The 23177-nt window shown below is 41.8% G+C and overlaps 1 protein-coding gene across 2 annotated transcripts in view; it reads right to left on the bottom strand.

The window, feature by feature from the left end:
- Positions 1-23177, bottom strand: part of CDH11 (cadherin 11) — a 188232-nt gene that overhangs the window by 56459 nt on the left and 108596 nt on the right. For both annotated transcript variants that reach the window (XM_003417081.4, XM_010596699.3), the window contains exon 3: positions 3895-4294. In XM_003417081.4, the coding sequence (XP_003417129.2) occupies positions 3895-4122 (228 nt within the window). In that variant the 5' untranslated portion in view covers positions 4123-4294. The remainder of the gene's footprint in view (positions 1-3894; positions 4295-23177) is intronic.

The raw sequence follows: 23177 nt of genomic DNA, 5'->3' as shown, positions 1-23177 counted from the left end.
CCAGGATTTTGACACTACAAACAATTCAATTGACTGGATGGTTCCAGAAGACCTGCTGTTCAACACACATGATGTGAGGAGCTGGAGATCTGGCCTTACAGAAGAGGCTACCATTCTAATTATAAAGGACGAAAGGGGTCAACATACATGCAACTCCTTAGATCACAGAAAGAACTTACATACTCTTGAGCTCTTCATCCTCTTTTGGCAAAGCCCAGGAACAAGATGGCTCTTGCCTAATCCATACTCAGCAGTGCCCAGAAAACCATCCAAGTTTCTTAGCTACCAACCCTCTGCCTTTCTGCCCTGATTCTGCTCTGTGATTTGTAGCATGGAACTCCTCTCCCTCCCCTGATGTCCAATTTCAATTTCTGCAGCTATCATCCTCACCTGACCTCCTCTGCCCTCATTATGTCCTTTGTGGGAAAAGATGAGCATCACTTTCACCATTCCCATAGGCTTCAAGAATAGCCAAATGGAGATAAACCCTTGGGTCTATCTACTACATAAGAAAACCCACTGTAAGCTAAAAAACTTTATTCACTAGCATTTAACATTAGAGTAATAATTATATAATCATATTATTCTATAATTATGAAGAATATATACATTATATAATAATTATTATATATATATATAATGATACTTTTATTATTATTAGAACCAAGGCCCAGAGAGCTTAAGTAACTTGTCTACTGTCAAAAGCAAATTGAACACATTAAAAAAAAAATTTTTTTTTTTTCATATTGTTTCCATTTCCCAAAGTCTAATTGGTTTGCAGTGCTTCGGTGAACCACTGACTCTTTCAGCTCAGGGGGATACCTGTACCTGTAGGTAGAAATTACAGGACTACTTTGTTTTTAGTCCACAGTGTTTTTCAGAGAAAGAGAAAGAAACCCTTTAGAACTTGTTATTCATAACAAGCTATGAATTGGTCTGAAATTATTGCTAAAAACGTTTCTTATGAGAAAAGCAGTTTGTGAGTAAAATATGGAGCCAGCTGATGGCCTCCAATGGATGAAGAGAATGGCCCCAATCTTCATACAATTTTCCACAGAGAGGGCAGAACCCGTGCCCCAGGTGACCTGTGTGTGTTTGTTTCTCTGCCTTAAAAAAAGCTGTTGCTGTCAAGTTAATCCCAACTCATAGCACCCCTATAGGACACAGGACAGAGCAGAACTTCCCACAGGGTTTCCAAGCCTGTAAATATTTACAGAAGCGAACTGCCACATCTTTCTACTGTGGAGCACCTGGTGGATTCAAGACACCTACCTTTTGTCAGCAGACAAGCGCTTAACCACTGCGCCACCAAGGCTCCTTTTCTCTGCCTCCTATAAAAAACCCTTTGCGGTCGAGTCAATTCAGACTCATAGCGACCCTATAGGACACAGTGGGCCGCCCCATAGGGTTTCCAAGGAGTGGTTGGTGTATTCGAACTGCCAACCTTTCGATTAGCAGCCAAGTTCTTAACCGTTGTGCCTGACAAAAGGTAAGGACTAGAACAAGGAAATATATGAAATACTTCCTTTGATATGAATGCCCAGATAACTAAGGTTTCTGAGGACTTCACATACTATACATAAATTTGGCAAGTTTTATGAGAATTAAATGCTTTTTGTCATGATCAACCAAATGACTAGAAATTAATAAAACGTACTGCTCATTATTTTTTCTACTTTGTTTTCAGATTTGAAAGTTGAACATAAATTTTTTAGCCCTCCAACAAAGATGATTTACACAACTGACAACAATATTTACTATTAGGTTATATACAAAAAACAGTTTGTAAACCATTCACTGGGATCAGGGAGCCAGATGCTGGGGTTATACAGTCAGTCCCTAACTTCAGACAGCTTCTCCCTCTCATAGACAGCACAATACACACTGTGTTTCCTACAGAAATCTGAAAGTCTATGGGTTGCCAAATTTCACTTTCTGAGGGCATGTCAAAGTACCTCAAGGTCATCAAATCAAAGGTTGTAAGGGAACAAGTCATCTAGCCTGCTCATTTACTTATGGGTCTATCTCGAAAGACCCACAGGATCCAACCATTTTATTTCTCTTTCCCTCCATCCAATCAGAGCTCCAGCCTAGGTTTTGAAGGTCACTATCAACGAATGGTGCTAGGCCTTTCCCTCTCTTCTTCTATGCTCCCTCTTAGTAGGCATGCCAATAGCATGCTCTACAAAGTTGTTGAAATGGCTCTTCATATGCTATCCCTTCTGCTACCCCTTATCCTAAAACACATACTACTCACACTGAGGAATTCTTCAAGGCAGACTGTGTTATATCATTTGAATAATTCATGAACCTCTCCACATTGTTCAAGCTCAAAAGCTCTGCCTTGGCTGAAGCCTCTTTAGCCTCTGTGGGCACAAGAGTCCATCTCCTCTACTTAGGGCATCCTACGTGCTCATCATTTCTCTGTGCTTCCATTTCCCAAGTGTATTTCTATTTCTGCTATAAATAAATGAAAACGCCTTTGGTACATCTCTTCCAAAAGACACTTTCACCACCCTGAGCAATAGTATTGAGAATCTAACATGAACCTCTTCCAAAATGTCAACTACATAAACATGAGTGCTGTTCTCAAAGGTGAAGGACCAAATAAGTGTAGGAATCCATGGGGCTCAGAAATTAGCATCCTTCAAATCTACCCTTGCCCATTCTCTTCTTCTATGGGTAATTCCTGCTCTTCAGTCAGGTCATGAGTTAATATCTTGCTCTCCCTCCCAAACCTTAAATGTAAATTCATAACCACTTGTACTGAATTTATTCATTATCCTACTGCTCATTTAATCACTTTTTCATTGCTCAGGTACATGCCTCCTTTCCACTAGATTCTAACTCTTCTAGGTCATTGACTATTTTGACCTAATTACCATTTGCCTAGCAGAGCACCTGCACATAGTAGGCTCTCAGTTCTTATGTATATGAACACTTATCTCCTTGTAGTTCATATCACTATCATCTCAAAGACAGCTGCGTGATAGTAGGCTGTCAGTTTTTTAATCATATTTTGGACTATTTTTCTAAACCTGTACTTTTTTTGGAGGGGCTTGACCAGAGTATTCAGAACCTGAGTACTGCTAGGATTCTTAAATCACTCCAACTAGGTTTTGCCATCCCTATGCCAGAGCAGGTAAAAACACACCATCCCTATGACTCACGTTCATCCACCTCATCAAATACTCATGGAGGCCTCCCCAAAGCCAGGTTTACTATCAAGGCCTAGGGCACAACAATGACACTGTCCCTGATGTAAAGAGTCTGGTGTCTAGTGGGGGAGACATGAATAAATAGATATATATAATACAAAGAAGAAAGCTATGATAAAATGAGAACACCTGGGAGGGGGCATTCAAGCTGGGGGTGGCCCCCCATTGGAGAATGTTTAAATAAATTATCATCGTTTCCATTCAGTAGTTTGCAGCCATTAAAAATAGTTCTTATGGTAAAACATTAAGTGGAAAATAGAAGTGTTCTCAACGTGGATAACTCTGCATTGGGGAAAAAAAAGGATGGGAGGGACTTATGAACGATGGATTTTGTGATGTTTTTCTAGATGTTGACTATGTGTTTTCTCTACTAGAATTTTTTTTTTTTTTTAAATTGGCTATTCTAATAAGAAGCCCCGGTGGCACCATAGTTAAGCAAGCTTGGCTGCTAACCAAAACGTCAGTGGTTCAAACCCACCAGCTGCTCTGCATGAGAAAAGCCCTGGCTGTTTTTGTAAAGACTACAACCTAGGAAACCCTATGAGGCAGTTCTACTCTGTGCTATAGGTTCATTATGAGTCAAAATTGACTCTATGACAATGGGGTTAATGATGGATAGATAGACAGATAGATAGATAGATAGATAGATGTCAATATTGAGTAAGATCAGCCTTACCCTGCCCACAAGCACGGGGTCAGGCCCGGTGTACTCCTCTATCACAAAGAACTGGTTCCAGACCCAGCCTCTTTTGGAGCGCTGCAGGACCTGCCCTTCCTTGCCCTTCTCATGATGCCTGTGGAATGAGGGCCGCAGGTGGCTCCGCCGCTCCGTGGCAAAGGCCTGGCTGTGACACAGCATGCCCAGGCACACCAGGGCGGCTTGTAAACAGTAGTTCTCCCTCATTTTTGGTTATGTGGTAGGCACAGGAGAATGTGACTGTCAACCCTTCCACCAACCGTGTGGTGGCCTTCACAATGGTGGTCTCCCAGATGCGTCACGCAGACCTCTCTTGTAATGGAATGTCTCCGCTCACTGAACACATCACGTCAGGGCTGCCCACTTCCCCAGTTGGCTTCTGGAAGCAGAGAAAGAGCTCATATTAGCTGCAGGCTCCATCCCATTTCATTTCAATTGCATTCAGCAAACATTTACCCATTTTTTGTTTTGTTCTGGTACTAGGAAGGCAGGCATAAGTAAGAAAAGGCCCTTGCTCTCTCACTGCTTATCATGTGGTCGGTGAGACAAATACGTGCACAAAGACCGTCCTCAAGGACTAATATGAGGACAACATGTGTGTGCTATGTAATCTGCCTACCTGGGTCTGGGTGTCAATTTTACTACTTGCTAGCTCTGAGCTTTGCCTTCTTTGAGTTCAGCTTGCTCATTTATGCAATGAGAATAGTATTACTATACGGACGCACTGGGGTTAAATGGGTAATGCATGTAGTTCTCTTAGCACAGTTCTGTATTCATCTGTTATCACTATTACTGAGCATAACTGTGTTCTGATATGTTTTATAATAGGGAAACTTAGGACATTATGGGGCAGCAGAGGAGGGACATATGATCCATAGGGGGGATGGCAATGGCAGTTGAGGGAGAGGAGGTGATGGCTGGGCTCAATCCCGAAGTGATCATCACTGCGATAAGAATAGAGAGGATAGGATGACCATGCAGAAGGAATAGCATGCCCCAAAGGCCTGAGGTAGTCAACAGCACAGCATGTCCAGAAAAGTTCAGCATGTCTGGAAAGTGTAATCAAGGAGGAAAGGGGGCCATGGATACAGCTAGAAAGGGAGGTTGGGAGAAGATGCCCAAGAGACCACTGACAGTCACCATAAACTTTGCTGGTAAATTAATGAGTCACGTTCTCATTGGTGGGTCATTTATTCAGTAAGAAAGGTTTGCTCTTGTAGGGTCAGAGCTCTACTCAAGAAACCAAAGACCCTACCTTAGCCCGGCAGTCTCATAAAAGATACATTTCAAGGTCTCTCCAGCCAGGAAAAGCAATATAAAATAAAATAGCATACCCCATCAACTGGTTCAAAGGTCTTGTTCCTGTTACCTACTCTGGGTCAGCTACTCATCAATAGTAAGAACAAGTTGCCAACACCTTTCCAGACCCCTCACAGGTTTCTAACCTGCAGTTGCTTCTAGCTTGCCTCCAGCATTCTGGTTCCTCTCTCCTGTCCTTAATTCCTGCTGCAGGTTCCAGGATTTCTTCACTGAACTCAGTCTGTCTGTTGCTGGGAACTCGATTCTCCCCGAAGGAACTTCCCTGGCTTGCTCTCCTATCTTAGCACCTCATTTTGTCTTCTGGAGTATCATCCTCTCTCCCTAGAGTGCCATTAGACTCCAGCTGGAGTCTGGGCTTCCAAAACCAGACCACCCCCCCGCCGCCACCAAAGTGAGGGGGATCTTAGAAAATGGTTGTTCTCTGAGGATGACATATTAATAATGAAGATGACACTTCCTTTCAATACTGATGGGTTTAAATGAAACTGTAAGCTTCCTGAGCACTACAGAAATGACTAGCATTGTCTAGAGGAGTCCCTAGGTGGTGTAAATGGTTAAGCACTAGACTACTAGTTGAAAGTTCGAACCCACCCAGAGGTTCCTGGGAATACAGGCCTGGTAATCTGCTTCCAAAAGGTCACAGACTTGTAAACCGTATGGAGCAGTTCTACTCTGAACACATGGAGTTGACATTATTATTTGGAACTGACTTGACAGTAACTAACAATAACAACCCTTGTCTAATTCTTTGATACCTGGTTACATGAAGGAGGGAATCAGGAAAGCAGAGGCATGGATCTTGGTATAGTGGGCCATTTGGGGGTCAGACAGACTTGACTCTGCATATCACTTCTACATTTTATAATCTGGGTGACTTTGGACATGTCAGTGAATCACTCAGAGTCTCCATGTTCTCATCTGAATAATAAGGATAATAAGAATTGTTGCCCATAAAGGACTGAGCACTCGATCAGGGAACTGGGCAAGCACTAGGCCTCTTCCTCTTTCCCCAGCATGCCACAGTCCAAACCTACAGGTCTCACACAACAGAAAGAGGGGATATTGCCTTGATGATGGAGATGCTCCAAAGAGGGCAGTGAGATGATTTTCCAAGAAAGGAATCAAGAAACAAAGCAGTTATGTAAGATATCAGAGATTTCTGGCCTTAGTAGAGTCTAGAAAATAAGGGGATGGGTGAACTTTTAATTTGTTGCTTCAGGACCTTTTCCTTTCTGCTGGACTGACTTCATCAACCCAAGCTTTTCTGTTGCCTTTGTAATCTGGCAAAATGGCATCTGGGGAGGCACAGGTGTATGGTTACTTCCCCAGGTGTCTGTTACTGCCCTCAATACCACATTATCTTCAGGTTAGGCTCATTTCAAGGAATGGGGAGTTTAAGCCTTTAATATTTCCTGTAGACAGACACTTTGGGATATGTTAAAGGCTGTGTGGAAGAGAGAGAAAGATTCAAAAGGCAGCATCGTCATTTAACAACTTCACCCCTCAGAACCTGGGCATTTTAATAATAGATCAAGTGTTGTGTATTACAAGCTAAATTGACCATGTGGAAAGAGCACAGAGAGGTCCCCAGGATGGGTTAGGTCCTAATATGAGGTGGTGTGGAGTCATGGAAAGATCTCTGGGCTGAAGTGAGGAAGCTCGAGGTATGGTCAAGAATCTGCCCCTGACTTGTCATGGGATCCCATTAGTTCCCCTCCTGGAGGATCTGTCCCATTCTCTCTAAGATGAAGCAGTTGGGTGAAATTTTCTAAAGGTGGCCTCCATCGCCATTCATGGAGATATGGTGGGTATTTCTCCTGGTTCATACACTGTCTCCTCACTTGACTCACTGAATGGTTAGAATTATCTTTTTAAAACAATTTATTGTGGTGAAAATATACATAGCAAAGTGTACACCATCTCAATAATTTCTACATGTACAATTCCATAGGGAGTCTGTAGGTTGTGCAAATGATTAAGTGCTCAACTACTAGCTGAAAGGTTGGGAGTTTGAACCCACCCAGAGGTGCTTCGGAAGACAGGCCTGGTGATCTGCTTCTGAAAGGTCGCAGCTTTAAAAAAAAACCTATGGATCAGTTCTACTCTGACACACCTGGGGTCACCATGTGTCAGAATCAACTCGACAGCAACTAACGACAACAAAATTTCAGTAGCATTGATTACATGTTTCAAATTTTGCAACCATTCTAACTATCTGTTTCCAAATTACACCACCACCATTAATATCCTCTCAGTGATCCCTAAACAGCGGTTCTATCATAATCACAGTTGTACGTCCAATGCTGATCTCAAAGTAGGCCTCAGTACAAGTTACAGGAACAAATGATTTGGAGTACATATTTCAACATCACACTTGACGTCACCTACATAGAAACTGAAGAAAAGAATGGAAAGGAAAGAGCATATGGTGCAGTAAGATCCCAGCCCATTCCGTACCATGCCAAGTATTAAGTGTTCGTTCACACAGTGATAAATTTTTCTTGCATATAAACTGTGAAGTGTATTTGAAAGAAAGGGTTTAATTAAAGTTGGTATTTCTGTACCTCTTTCTTCAGGCTGCCATTCTGCTGTAAAGCACACAATTATTTCTGACACTAGAAGTGTTAAAACTCGATGACAACTTTTTTCCCTTTATAAACATTTGAGCTTAATACTAATGAATTTACGAGCTTTTGCATGACCAATAAATAATAAGCTTCACCCTTTGTTAAAAAGGAAGCCCTGATGGCACAGTGGTAAAGAACTCAAGCTGCTAAACAAAAAAAGTTGGCAATTCAAATCCACCGGCCGCTCCTTGAAAACCCTGTGGGGCAGTTCCACTCTGTCCTGTGTGGTTACTACGAGTCGGAATAGACTCAATGCGAATGTTTTTTTGTTGTTGTTGTTCTTGTTAAAAAGAGGCAAATACCTACTTTCTTCTGCGGAAAAAAATAGCAAAACCAATTTGCTTTTAAAAGTAATTCATTGGACCTCTTATTTTTAAATGTTTATATAACTATACATAACACATGAAGCTATTTTAATGATATATTTCTTGGTTTTCTGGTTTATATGATGAATTTCAAAATGGGTTTTTCTATTCTCTTTCAGAATGAACATTTACTCAACAAATGCTTTTTCTAGCCACTGTTCTAATAAGTTTACAAATAGTAATTCATCAGTTAATTTGTATCATGAATTTGTACTATGAATATCACTATATAAAAGGATGAGGAAACAGAGACCCAGAAAAATTAAGCAATTTGTGCAAGGATATTCTGCTGATAAATAGCAGAGCTGGGATCTGAAGCAGCACAGGCTCCAGACTCTGTGTTCTCAGCCACCAAGCAATAACAAACTCTTGCCACCTGTTTGAAATCTACAAGAAGTGATATGGACATTGTCATAAAAACAGTAACCTAGAAGCCACCTGTGCTGAAGCCACCTGAATGTGGGAAGTAAACCAACATTGAAACTTCATGTGTAATACTGATAGGACCATGAGGAAAATATTAGTAACGGTTAACATTTGCCAGCTGTTAAGACTCTTCTTTGAATTATGGTGTTGGCAAAGAATATTGAATATACCATGGGCTGCCAGAGGAACGAACAAATCTGTCTTGGAAGAAGTACAGCCAGAATGCTCCTTAGAAGAGAGGACAGCGAGACTATATCTCCCTTTACTCATGTTATCAGAAGGGACCAGTCCCTGGAGAAGGACTTCCTGCTTGGTAATGTACAGGTCAGCAAAAAACAAAAGACCCTCAATGAGATGGACTGATGCAGTGGCTGCAACAATGGGCTCAAACATAGCAACAATTGTGAGAATGGCACAGGACCAGACAGTGTTCTGTTCTATTGTACACATGGTCATTTTGAGTCGGAACTGACTTGACAGCATCTAACAACAACGACACTCTCCTGCCTAATACCTTCTAAGTGTCTGAGTCATTAAACCTTCAAAACAACTCTACCAATTAGTTATTATTGTTATTCCCATTTTACAGGTAAGCAAGGGGGGATTAGCCAGTAAACACGGTATGCACCGGTTTGCACTGAGTAAGGTATATTAAAAAAAAAAAAAAAGGTATATACATGGGCTTAATTGTATAATTTGTGGTGCACAATTTCACATGGGTTTCACACATTGGGGACAGGTGGAATTGTGTACTGCAGATTGGTAGGAAGGCACAACTGGGCCCGTGCATACCTTGTTTATTGAGTAATCCAGGCCTTGCAGGTAAGTAATCTAAGGCATGGAGAGATTAAGTAACTGGCCCAAGGTTACATGGCCACCAAATGGAGGAGTTGGGATTTGAACCCTGGATGTTTGACTCCTGGACCTGCATTCTTATCCCATACAATCCTACAAGATACTGCCTCTCTAAGTTGCAAATAAAATATAGACACACATTCCCCATACATACACAGTAATCGAATGGTGATAATAACTCAATTTTTGGTAGCAATGGGAGGTGGACTGTAACAGAAATATTAACCAAATCAGAAAGAGAAAGATGGAGTACTTCGTAGAAATGACCAAAGTGAAGATGAATAGAAGGTGACTCCATAAATCTTTAAACACCCCAGTGCAACCAGGTCCTTAAATAATGCCCTTACAAGAGAGTTCATCTTTGCTTTTCATTTTTAATCCCGATTCAGAATTTCTAAGTTTACATGTTTTTAAAAAAGATGCATCAGAGAGATACATTTTTTTGAGAAATGTTTCTAGAATCTAGAGACCTAATTGGTGTATTCAATAGTAGAGAGTATACAGGGATCTTACATGAAAACTAATAGGAGATCGCCCTCCTAAGAAGATCTTGGCACTGGTGATAATTAGACAAATATATCAATGCTCTAACTGGTTTCAATAAAGACCCCCAAGGCAGTTCTTGAAGAATGTTTTCATTAAAGAACTTTCTAGCAGTAAGCCAGTATGCCTAAGCTTTGGGGTTCCACTACAACATATAGAAGGACTTTATTTTATGACGGGAGCATATTGCTTGGAAGGAAAAAAATAAACGCTGTTGAAAGTCACAAGAGCAATAACATGACAGGAAAATGGATTTGCAAAACCCCCAGCTCTAAGTGGAAGGCTCGCCCCTCTATCTTGAGAGCCGATAGCCCGTCATAAGCTACCGCGCCTTGAGCATAAAACTCTCTCACTGTGCCTGCTTTTGTCTCCGTAAAAGAAAATGACATATAGGGGTGTTTAAGTATATTTGGACTCCTGCTGGAAATTGTTATCGGGTAGAGAAAGAAGAGGAAAGCGCTTAGCGGATTTGGTTTTTCAGCTTTCTCCTTCCCGCAGAGCTGGAAGGATCAGGCAGGTTGACCCCTTCTTTTCGTTTCCAGGTAGCTAATTTACAGTTAAAGACAGGTTATCATTACATTAAGAACATTACAGAGGCACACACCTGAACTCACAACTCCATACTGCATCTGCAAAGTCCCCTAGTTGCTGAGCTCAGGGGTTCTGCCTCCCTTTCAACAAACACAGCTTTGTAACCAATCAGATTCTATTATGCAAATTCATTCAAGCATATTTTATTCCCTGTTCAGATCTCATCACTCAGCACTGAGCTGGTCTCCAGTTTCAAATCAAATCACTGGAATTATGCCTTTCTGTGGAAATCATAGGGAACGGGAGAGGAAGTTTTACAAGAACTATTGAATCACAATTCTTTTTCCCTGACTTCTAAACTTGCGTTCAGGCATAAGCTTGCGGGAATCACTCATTCTCAGTTGCAAAATATACAGCAGAGGCTTACAAAGGTCATTGGAAAGAGGCTATTAAGCGTCGCCCACATCCGTGGGAGCCTGTGAGACTGCGCTGTGTTAAGACGGGCAGCCTTCCTCCCATGGAGGTTTTCATCTCTTTCAGAGGGCTGGGGTCCCCATTAGCAAGGATGCCCGGTGCAAAACTCCAGGAGGTTCCACTTACATAGGATATGATACGAATTTTGCCCTCCCAGGCTATGCAAAATAAAACCCCATTGCCACTGAGTCCATTCTGTGGACTCATAACAACCCTACAGGACAGAGCAGAACTACCCACCCAGGGTTTCTAAGGCTGTAAATCTTTATGGAAGCAGACTGCCACATCTTTCAGGGGCCCTTAAGTGGCCACACTAAGAACCAGGCCTTTGCCTGACCAGCAATGGGATCCATTAAGAGCAACTGGTCAGGAGAATGGTGGGCTCCAAGCTGTGTAGGCATGTGGGAAAGACTGAACTGAGGAGTGGCACCTCTGATAAAATGGTCATAACCATGGGCTCAGGGGTCAGAAGGCGTTAGGAGGCTAGAACTCTAGAGTCACAACTCCGGATGTGTGACTAAGCCTCTTGAGTCTCCATGCTAACCTGCAGAAAATGCAAAAAAAAAAAAAAAAAAATGGACCAGTCTCATGGGGAGGACGCTAAGATTACATGAGATGACGCATTGAGAGAACTTTGTGTAGTACCTGTCACTGTAAACAATTGAAAAAAAATAAAATGTCCATGAAGGTAGGGGCCATCTCTCTGCTGCTCACTATTGCACGACAACACGTGGCCTGGCACATAGTGGGTGATCAAGAAGTTAAGCTAGGGATTTTTTTTCCTCCGACAAGTATATACAAGTAGAGTGAAACCTGGGAAAGCCGGAACTCAATGAGATTGCCTTGTTTTTCCAGGTCTCACAAGCTTTCTGCCTTTGACAGGGTGCAGTCTTACCACTTTTCTCTCTCTCCTTTTAGTGGAAAATATTTCAGTTTTCCTTCTCGGACAGGTTTCCACCTTACACAGGTTCCAGCCTTTTCAGATTTATACTATAAATCTTAGGAGTCTCTGGGTTGTGCAAATGCTCAACTACTAGTGGACAGGTTGGCGGTTTGAAGCCCCCAAGATGCACTTGCGAAGACAGGCCTGGAGATCTGCTTCTGAAAGGTTGAAGCCTTGAAAACCCTATGGAGCAGTTCTACTCTGCACACATGGGGTTGCCATAAGTCAGAACTGACTCAATAGCAAGTAACAACAACAGCAATAAGCCCCGGATAAGGTACACTGATACAGACTAGAATAAGGTGCAAGCCTCAGGAAGGGTTTCAGGAGCCCACTGTCTGTTCAGGAGATAAACAAACCAATACTTACAATAGGAATTGCTAAGCGCAGTGACAGAAAAACACGAGAGGAATACGATAAAGTAGGCCAGCACTATCCAATAAAAATATAATGCAAGCCATATGCATAATTTTAAATTTTCTATATGCTACATTACAATGAAGTTTAACAAATGGATGAAATTAAGTTTAACAATATATTTTATTTAATCCAGTATATCCAAAATTGTATCATTTCAATACGTACTTCACATAAAATTATCAAGATATTTTACTTTTTTGTCCAGTTTTTTCAAAATCCTCTGTGGATTTCATACTTATTGCACATCTCAATTCACAGTAGCGACATTTCAAGAGCCCAATCACCACCTGTGGCCAGTGTTACCATATAGGACAGCGCAGAAGTAGAATATCTTAAAGTATCTCGAGAGAGAAGGGTAAGTGGTCAATGAAGACTTCCTGGAGCCATTGCAATGGTTCAGGTAAAAGGTAACATGGTTCTAAACTAGAAAAATAAGCCCATTTCAATTTTAAGTTGGGATGTTTTGATGTAGACTAGAATTGATCCCAACTTTAAGTTGGGATATTTTGATGTAGACTTTTCGAGGCTATGACCTTTCAGAAGCAGATAACAGGCCTGTCTTCTGAGCTGACCCTGGGTGGGTTCGACCCCCCAACCTTTCAGTTAGTAGTTGAGTGCTCCACCGTTTGTTCTACCCGGGGACTCCTCGGGCTTACACACTTATTTATACCATTCTAGAAACCATGCAGGGGTAGAGGGCCTTGGGGACTGGATAGACAGAGACGGAGAGCAGAGGAGGTCACAGCCCAAGAGACTGAGAAGGCAGTGGTGCTGCTCCTGGCCTTAAGAGGAGAAGGGGCTGGTTTGAGGATAAACAGCATGAATTTGGTTTCAAACATTTTAAGCCGGCGAGGCCAGTGGATGTATGTCAAGCGCAAAGCTCAGAGTAAAGTTAGGTTCAAGAGTTCTTTCAAATACCATTTCCATTTTAAGCTGGGACATTTTGCTGCATGATTAAATTCCAGGAGCTCAGAGTTAGGTAAAAACTTAAAGACCATCAACTATTAGTCCTTCACTTCAATAGGCAAATGGGGAAACTGAGTTACAGAGATGATAGGTGATTTATAGGAAATAAAAAGGCAAAGTGAACAAAAGCTAAACTCTTAATTCCATAGAAGGAAAAGAGAGTGAGTGGAGGAGGATCAATGACTACAAGACACTTTTTATAGCATCTACCCTGCCTTCTCCCCCCAAACGTGGTTTATAAACAGTCCTCCCTTTCTACCCATGTCTACATCAACAACCAGCCTAGGTCCTATAAGGGAACAGACACTCAGAAATAAGGACCTGGGAAAGCTCTGGAAAGACTGTCAGTAGAGAAAACAATCCACAAACTCTAGCTGGAATCTGCTGTCCTGCAGAGAACCACTTTCCACAGTCTGTTTTAAAAAGCATAAACAATGGGGGAGGAATTATCCCAAGGTGGTCTTAATAACCAACAAGGGTTTGATGAGGTCTTTTGAAATAATTTCTAAAGCGAAGGCATAGAGTTCCTCAAATCACCGCTGCTGACAGCCTTTAGAATTCCACTAAGTCCAACCTGTGACCCCAATACACTGCAGTGCACATGCGCACGTCTTTCCAGCTTAATCAGAGTGAGCTGATGCCACCGTGCCCAAGGGAGGAACACGAGAATCAAGCTGCTTCCAACTATTGGAAGCTGGATTTTTTTCAGAGTGTGGGTGGGCTGCTCTGGAGGTCTCTTTCCTAAACTACCTCCAGAACCATCATCCTAAGAGTAGACTAAACTGTCTCAATTTTAAGTGGCTTTTTTGTATACCTACATACACCACAGAGGGTACTGTTCCCCGTTATTTTAGAAAGCAGACACCAAAAGGAACCTCATGATGACCTCATTGTTGTTTCAAATAATCCAATCTCTGAAGCCCCATTCTTTCTTTTCAGGTGTATCAACGTCATTTAACAAAAGTAATGGGATTTAAAAAAAAAAAAAACTCGAGGATAAAAGGAAAGTAATGGGATACAGAAAGCTAGTCAAGTGCCTTGTACGTGTGTAAAGCATTTTTTTGGAAGCGTATGCTGAATGCTGTCAGACAGACAGGGCTTTCAATGGCATGGTTAAGTGTCTTTTGTGGGTCTCAGATAATATGGTTCACTTAATTAGATTTTCCATAATCCCAGGTTAATCCTATTGTGAATTACAGACATGAATTTTGAGTTGCCTGGCAGAAACCACTACTGCCGCAAATGCATTTCTGGAAAAAAAAAAGGGAAAAAAAGCCTTATTTATAATTCACTCAGAACCATTACTACACAGAGACCCTCATCTCCCCCTCCTCCAGGTAGAAGTGACTATTTCTCTTCCTTAGGGTCGTGTTTCCTTTAACACAATCGAATAAGGGCACAGTTAACAGTTCTTTGCCTTGATTATATGTCTTTCTTTTCCCCAAGATATATGAAGCCTCTTAAGATTTGGGACCATAGCTAACACTTCACTGATTTCCTTGTTACAGGGTACAAGGATGTATGCAATTGACAAGGTCACTGTCCTCACGGAGCTTAGAATCTAGACCAGTGTCTCTCAAACTTGGCTGCACATCACAATCAGCTGGGGAGTCTTCAAAATTCCATTGCCTAGGCCTTACTCTCAAAACAAAACCAAACCAGTTACTGTCAGGTTGATTCCAAATCATGGCGGCTCCACATAATTCGGAGTAAGACCACACTCCACAGGGTTTTCAACCTTTCATAAGGCCTTTCTCCCCAGGCTCCTCTGGGTAGATTTGAACTGCCAACCTCTTGGTTAACAGCTGAGTGCCTAACCATCTGTATCACCCAGGGACTCTTAGGCCTTACTCTATATCAGTTAAAATTAATGACATTCAGGAATCAGTATTTTTTAAGGTTCCCAAGATGATTCCAATGTACACTGAAGGTTGAGAACCACAGATGGCTGCACTAGCCAGTATGGAAACAGCTAGCCACATGTGGCTATTTTTATTTGTATTCATTAAAATTAAATAAAATAAAAATATTAGTTCCTCAATGTACTAGTTCCATTTCAAGTGTTCAATAGTTATTTTCATCGTCACAAGTTCTATGAGCCAGTGTTGGTCTGAGGCACTAACCCATCCTCAATAATTACATTTTCAATGAATGAAGGTATACAAAGAACACTGCACTAGGCATCCAAAGATCTGCTGCTAACTCACTGTAATAAGTCACATCCAATTTCTAGACTTCTACTTCTAGGCTTTGTATCTGGGAAAAGAAGGGGTTAAGACGGGTGATTCTCCAATAATGCTCAACAGAATGCCTTGAAAAAAACTAAGGTACAAGGGATGGGGAAAGCTGAACCAACTGGCTCTACATTTCACAGCAAACAGAACACACAGCTAACCATTTGCTGCTGAATTGATTTTGACTCCTGGTAACCCCACATGTGCCACAGTAGAAGTCTGCTCCATAGGGTTTTCAATGGCTGGCTTTTTGGAAGTAGGCCACCAGGCCTTTCTTCTGAGATGCCTGTGGAAGGACTCAAACAGTCAACCTTTTGGTTAGTAGCTCAGCAGGTTAACCTTTTGCACCATCCAGGGACTCCCAAACATATAGCTAGATTAAAAAAAAAAAAAAAATACAGCAAAACATTTCTTTGAAAAGTGGTTCTGCCACATTAAAGAAAAAAAGAAACCACTTCTGATATCTTGCTAACTAGCAGACTCCCTGTCTCAGTCCACGAGACAGTTAGAAAATTCCTGCTTCAGTGCCCATAATCTCCTGCTTTAGGAAGACGACCCCTGCTCAGGAAGCTGTAGAAACACTGACAATCGACAACTCACTTCCCCTCCCTGACTCTCAGTTCTCTCTTATGAAAAAAAGAACGAATGATGCCTGACCTCCCTTGCTCCCGAGTTAATTTGAGAGTAGAATGAGATAATGGATTGGTAAGCTCTTTGTAAAAGCATAATGCGGGCTACACAGGTGAGGAGAAGTATGATGAAACGCTGACAGCAGTGGCGACTTCCATTTCTTTGGGTAATTTTAAAAGTTTTGGCTTCTAACCTTTAGTTGTGTGAGGTTGTAGATGGATGTAAATGATCTGTTATTAGTACAGAAAGGAGATGTGATTCCTCTTCTTTTTCCTGATATGAATATAACATCTCCCAGACACTACAAATGGCTTCCTTTCATGTACAGGTCACCCCGTTGCTTTTCCCAGAATCCAAAGGGATTCTGTAGCGTTGATTGTAATTGAGGACATTGACCTCAGCTGTAGCTCCCTGGCTGTGGCGGGGGTGGAGGTGGTGGGATCGTTGGTTCCAACAAGGAAAGCTGTTAGAATATATGAGGACACACAGATTCAATGGAGATACAGGCCAGAAGTCTCTCTGCAGAAATAATGAGGCTCTCAATTATCCATGATATGGAATAAGATGGGAGCCATCACAGAGAGTGTGGACAAAGGCTCAGGCAGATGGCCAGGGCTCTTCTAACTGGATGAGTTCCAAGAAGCCATCTTGTCAAACCACCAATTCTCCATTCAGCCTCTTCTTGAACAGTCCAGCCCATGGGCAGGTGTGTCTATTGGTGAGTTATCACCTACAACTAGCTTTTATTGAACACCTAGCATGTGACTTCTAAAACCTGGGTGGAACAAACAGTTAAACGTCCAGCAAATACAATAAAATAAAAACTGCTGGTGGTTTGGATCCACCTGAGACTCTACAGAAGAAAGGACTGGCAATCTGTCTTCAAAAGATCACAGCCATTGAAAACCCTGTGGAGCACAGTTCTACTCTGTCACAGAATCGACTCAATGGCAACTGGTTTGGCACTGTGGGGCAAACACTGGGCAAGGTGCTTTACATACGTTTTTTAAAAATTTTTGTTGTGGTGAAATATATATAGCAAAATATTTGCCATTTCAACTTCTTTTTGCCTTTTCTTTATTGTGATTTAAGTGAAAGTTTACAGAGTAAATGAGTTTCTCGTTCAACAGTTACTACACAAATTGTTTTGTGACATTGGTTGCCATCCCCACCATGTGTCAACACTCTTCCCCCTTCTCTACCCCAGGTTCCGTTTCCATTCATCCAGTTTTCCTGTCCCTTCCTGTCTTCTTGTCTTTGCTTTTGTGCTGGTGTGCCCATTAGTCTCGTATACGTGGTTGAACTATGAAGCATGTCCCTCACGTGTGTTATCATTGGTCCTATAGACCTATCTTGGTCTTCTTCATTCACCTTTGCTCCAGCCGGGATGTGACCAGTAGATGTATCTTACATGGCCACTTGCAGGCTTTTAAGACCCCAGACGCTACTCACCACAGTCGGATGTAGAACATTTTCTTTATAGACTGTTATGCTAATTGAGCTAGATGTCCCCCAAGACTATGGTCCCCAGCCCTTAGCCTAGTAGCTCGATTTCTCAGAGCATTTGGATGTATCTGTGAAGTTTCTATGACCTTGCCCTGGTTGAGTTGTGCTGACTTCACCAGTATTGTGTACTGTTCTACCCCTCACCAAAGTTACCACTTATCTACTATTTTTTTAGTTAGTGTTTTTCTCTTTCCTCACCTCCCCTCCCTTGTAACTATCAAAAATTGCTTCTGTGTGGAAACTTTTTCATGTGTTTTTATAATAGTGGCTTCATACAGTATTTGTCTTTTTGTGATTGACTTATTTCATGTAGTATAATGCCCTCCAGAGTCATCCATGTTGTGAGATGTTCCACAGATCCATCGTTGTTCTTTATTGTTGCGTAGTATGTATCTCAATGTGCATATGTACCATAGTTTGTTTATCCATTCATCTGTTGATGGGCACTTAGGTTGCTTTCATCTTTTTGCTATTGTGAATGATGCTGCAATGAACATGGGTGCGCATATGTCTATTAGTGTGACGGCTCTTATTTCTCTCGGATATGCTGCTAGGAGTTGGATTGCTGGATAGCATGGTATTTCTATTTCTAGCTTTTTAAGGAAGCACCGTATTGTTTTCCAAAATGATTGTACCATTTTTCATTCCCACCAGCAGTACGTAAGAGTTCCAATCTCCCCTCGGACTCTCCAACATTTGTTATTTTCTGTTTCTTTTCACCCATTTTTACATGTACAATTCGGTGACACTGATTATATTCGCCATGTGGTACAATAATTACCACTATCCATTTCCAAAAATTTTAACCCCTATTGAAAATTCCATACCCCTTAAGCACCACTCCATTTCCCCCTCCCACCCACCTGTGGTAACCACTAATCACTTTGGTCTCTACACATGTCTGTTCTGCATATTTCATGTAAGTGGGATCATACAATATTTGTCTATTTCTGGCTTATTTCACTCAGCGTAACGTTTTCAAGGTTCATCCATGTATCAGAACTTTCTCTTTATGGCTGAATGGTACACATTCTTTATAACTAATTTCCCTCCACCATCTTCATGTTTCTATTTCCCAGAGAACAAAACAAGGGCTTGAGGCACTTCAGTTTAGGTGATATGGCTAATTAATGATGGGAATGGGATTTGGAGACATACATGGCCACTTGAGTCCCTGTGTGGTGTGAATGGTTAAAAGGATTGGCTGCTAACTGAAAGGTTGGAGGTTCACCTAGAGATATCTTAAAAGAGACGTATGTAATCTACTGCTGAAAATTTAGTCATTGAAAACCCTGTGGAGCACAATTCTACTCTGATACACATGGGGATGCCATGGGTCTGAACTGGCTAGACAGCAACTGGTTGGTACGGCCCATGCCGAAGCTCTTGACCTTCCATCCTTTGCCCCTTAACTGAAACCTATTCCTCTGTGATTCTCCTGTGATCATCTTAAATTTGCTTTCTAAAGATGCTCAGAACTCAGCTAGTCCTTGTTCCACACAGCAACGACTTAAGAAATATTTTTAGAGGGCAGGATTTCTGCAATTGTTAAGTGTTAAGAATTTAGTAAAACATGTTCTTTGTCATCAAGGGACTGATAGGTTCATGGAATTTTTAGAGTGAGCATTTCCCCTAGGGTCTTATATTCTCCACTTCAAACATCACCAGTTCCTTCAATACTTCCTTATGGGAATTGCTCCCATCCTTTAAAAAAAAAATTTTTTTTTTTTTTCTGAGAGGTTCTCCTCCAGCCTGCCCAACTCTTCCAAATAATGCATGAATGAATCATGACTTTCAAACTGCTCCCCCAGAACATTTTCCATGTTAGAACAAAATTTTGCTCTATATCCTTCCCTGCCTAAGTCTCCAAAGAAGGTGCTAATGAGAAACAAAATACAAGCAGTGCAGGAACCTGTAGGAAAACAGCCAGACGATAAATATCTTCTAACAAAAGGAACTATCCCAACAGGAAATACCTCTGTGAGATCTCATTCGCTAGCCACACAACACTCTCTCTTCCCTGGGGACTGCGTTGGTCAAAAAGATTGGGTATGCTCCTTATCGGAGGAGATGTTATGCGATGTTAGAGGCAAGTGCCTCCATTGAGAGCATTAAGGAGAGGCCTAGAATTATCCTCTGTTACCCAATCACTCTCATACATCTGGTAACATCTATACCCACACTGTGAAGCACATACTATTCTTAACAGAAAATGGATAGGAGGTGACAGTGACCTACAAAATACATAAATGAACAAATAAAATAATGAAAACTTTAATTGCCTTATAGAGCACCAGTGTGACAAAGCCAATGGGTTCCCCCAAGTGTGCAGTGCATGGCCTGGAAGAGCAGATATAACTAGGGATGGGTTTTGTCCTTGCTCTTGGTGACCTCATATTCTGTAGATAAGATGTCTCCTCCCAGAAAGCTGTTGTTTAATTGTGTCCCCCTAAAATGTGTGTCAACTTGGCTAGGCTATGATTCCTAATATTGTGTGAGTGTCCACCATTTTGTCATTTAATGTGATTTTCCTATGTGTTGTAAATCCTACCTCTATGATGTTAATCAGGCAGGATTAGAGGCGGGACTCAATCTACCAGATTATGGTTTATATTGAGTCAATCTTTTTTGAGATATAAAAGAGAGAAGGGAGTAGAGAGAATGAGGGGGACCTCATTACCACCAAGCAAGAAGCGTCAGGAGCCAGCATTCTTTGCACCTGGGATCCCTGAGCTGAAAAGCTCCTAGACCACGGGAAGACTGATGACAAGGACCTTCTCCCAGAGTCCACAGAGAAAGAAAGCCTTCCACTAGAGCTGGCACCCTGAATTTGGACTTAATTTTTTTTTTTAACCTCCTAAACTGTGAAAGAACAATTGTAATTCTACTATAACAGCACTAGATAACTAAGACAGTTGTGAACCATGACTTTCATGATTCAAAGCTAAATTTGCAATCCATGCACTTTGGTTGGGTAGAAAGTATCCTCTAGCATCACTCCCTAAGGGAAAGATCTTTCCAACCACAGTTGCCCCAGTGAAGCAAGGTGCAGATAAAGAAAGAGCAAGAAAGTAGAGTTAGTGTAAGTTAGGAGTCCCTGGGTGGTTAACCGCTTGGCTAATAACCATAAGACTGGTGGTTTGCATACCCACAGAGATGCCTCAGAAGAAAGACCTAATGATCTGCTTTCTAGCACAGTTCTACACAGAAAATACATGGGGTTGCCATGAGTCGGATTTGATTTGACAGAAACTCTTAGTGGTTTAATTTTAAGTTATGAACCCTGCCATCAAGGACTTACTGCTGTCTGTTATGGTAAGACATCCAAGATAGAAATGTCCACTGACATCTCAAGGATGGCTTCCCATGAAGCCACAGAAGCACAGTTCAGAGTCTATTCCTGCTTCAGAATGAGACCACAACACTGGGTATCCCAGGCTTGAGCCCTCTGGTATCCCAAGGTCTCGGCTTCCATCCTCATCTCTCCCGTGCCTAGACATCTTAAGATCTCTCTTGGATCTAAAGCCCAGCAACCTAATCAACCCTACTCAGAACTCACAAGGGAGAATTCAGCACTTGAATTTGACAAATGTGCACACACAGAAGATAACTTACAACTCCAGATCAAGTTACCTCGATAAAATTAATGATAAATACAAGCATTAAGGGTGGGGGGTGAAAATACATTCAAGATGGCATAGCAAATCACAAAGAGGAGGAGCTGGCACCTAGATCTGGAAGACAGGTAGAATTCTGAAAGGTAGAAGTGGAAGGAAGGCGTTGTCTTTGTAGGCTCCCTTTTACCCCTCCTTTGTGGCCATGCTCTCTGTATCACAAGTTTATGTCTTGTTTCCTAGGAAACCCACTGTCTAGTCCTCACCACGACTGCTTATCTGCTGAGAAATCCAGTTTGACTATCTAGATATTTGAGGTTCTGCCTAGGTTGTGCAGGGTTTCTCCTTGGGGACTGCCTCTGCCTCTAGCATTCTTAAGTACTGATTGAGGTTGCACTTCTTTTTGGGCAGGAAAAAAAAAAAAGTTGCTGTAGAATTGCCTCCGATGTCTCATTTTTTGGAAGTAGACTGCCAAGCCTTTCTTCCAAGGTGCCTCTGGGTAAATTTGAACTGCCAACCTTTTGGTTAGCAGCTGAGTGCTTAACCATTTGCACCACTCAGGGACTCCTATCTGGGCAGAGAAAACAGTAAACGATGCTACTTCCTGCCTATATCTGTGCATCCCTGGGGGTGGCTATGCTTCTCCCCAGCGGACAGTCTTTGGACCAGCCAGATCAAGGACTATGGGATTTTAATAGTCTCCACTGCCTTAAGAGTTGTTCCAACTACAACTCCCCACTAAACAGACACACAGTACATGCCCCACCTTCCTTCCCTTCCCCCACTATGCAACTAAGATATCTCAGCAGATCCTAGGGCTGAGCCTTCTTAAGGTGCTGCTGGATATCACTCTACTGGGCACTGAATGAATTGAGCCCTCAGCTGCTACATAATTCAAGCCCTTTTCTTATGCCAACATTACTGTCAATATTTCACTAGCTTGCAGTTCTCCTTCCAACAGATGCCCGGCCCTCAGTGCTTGCATAACCACTAAGATCCTCCTGTTAAGACTGAAATATTTAACCAGTGCGCCACCAGGGCTCCTCTGAGAGACATAGTTATGCTACTAGAACAATCATTTGTTGTTTATCTGAAATTCAAATTTAACTAGAGTTCTGTTTTTTTCTTTTTTGGGCACCCCTACTGTTAACTCATCTGGAAAAATAAAGAACTGGACCATGTAAGCCATTTTGAAATCTCCAAGTTATTTGTATTCTAAATTCCAGAAGTATTTTGTCGTTAACTGTCTTGACCGTGAACTCAGAATTCTCTTGCCTAGTCCTCACTGCAAAAGCAACATTACTGGGCAGACAAGATCACATTTGGGGAAATCTTGACAGTTTAGAGACTTTTATTTAACATCAATTTAGCTGAGGTCAGAGAAATCCAAAGAAGGATCTCAGATTTACTGGGAGAATGTAAAGAGGCCCCTTCAATACTGACAGGTGACCTACAACGTAAAAGGCCTAAGGATGAAAGGGTTATCTCTGGTGCTAATTGATTGGGGAATTAGAAATGATGTTCTCTTTCATCCTATGAGTTGACACTGGCTCTTCTCAGAAACAGCTAACACCCAAGTCCTGGAGTCAGATTCTTTATATTAGGAGCACGTAACATCTGAATCTGTGGTCAACTTTCAAGTGTCTTTTCAGATTCAGCACTCACGGATGTCAATTCACACACTCACACACACATAAACACAATAATAATACATTCCCCAAACATGCCCTGAGCGTGTGCTAGGAACCTAAGCAGAGACAGTAACAAGAAGATGATATCATGGTTCTTAAGTCACTCATAGTCAAACG

Source organism: Loxodonta africana, chromosome 21, assembly GCF_030014295.1.
Source record: "Loxodonta africana isolate mLoxAfr1 chromosome 21, mLoxAfr1.hap2, whole genome shotgun sequence".
Lineage (NCBI taxonomy): Eukaryota > Metazoa > Chordata > Mammalia > Proboscidea > Elephantidae > Loxodonta > Loxodonta africana.
This window is presented reverse-complemented; position numbering and strand designations above follow the sequence as displayed.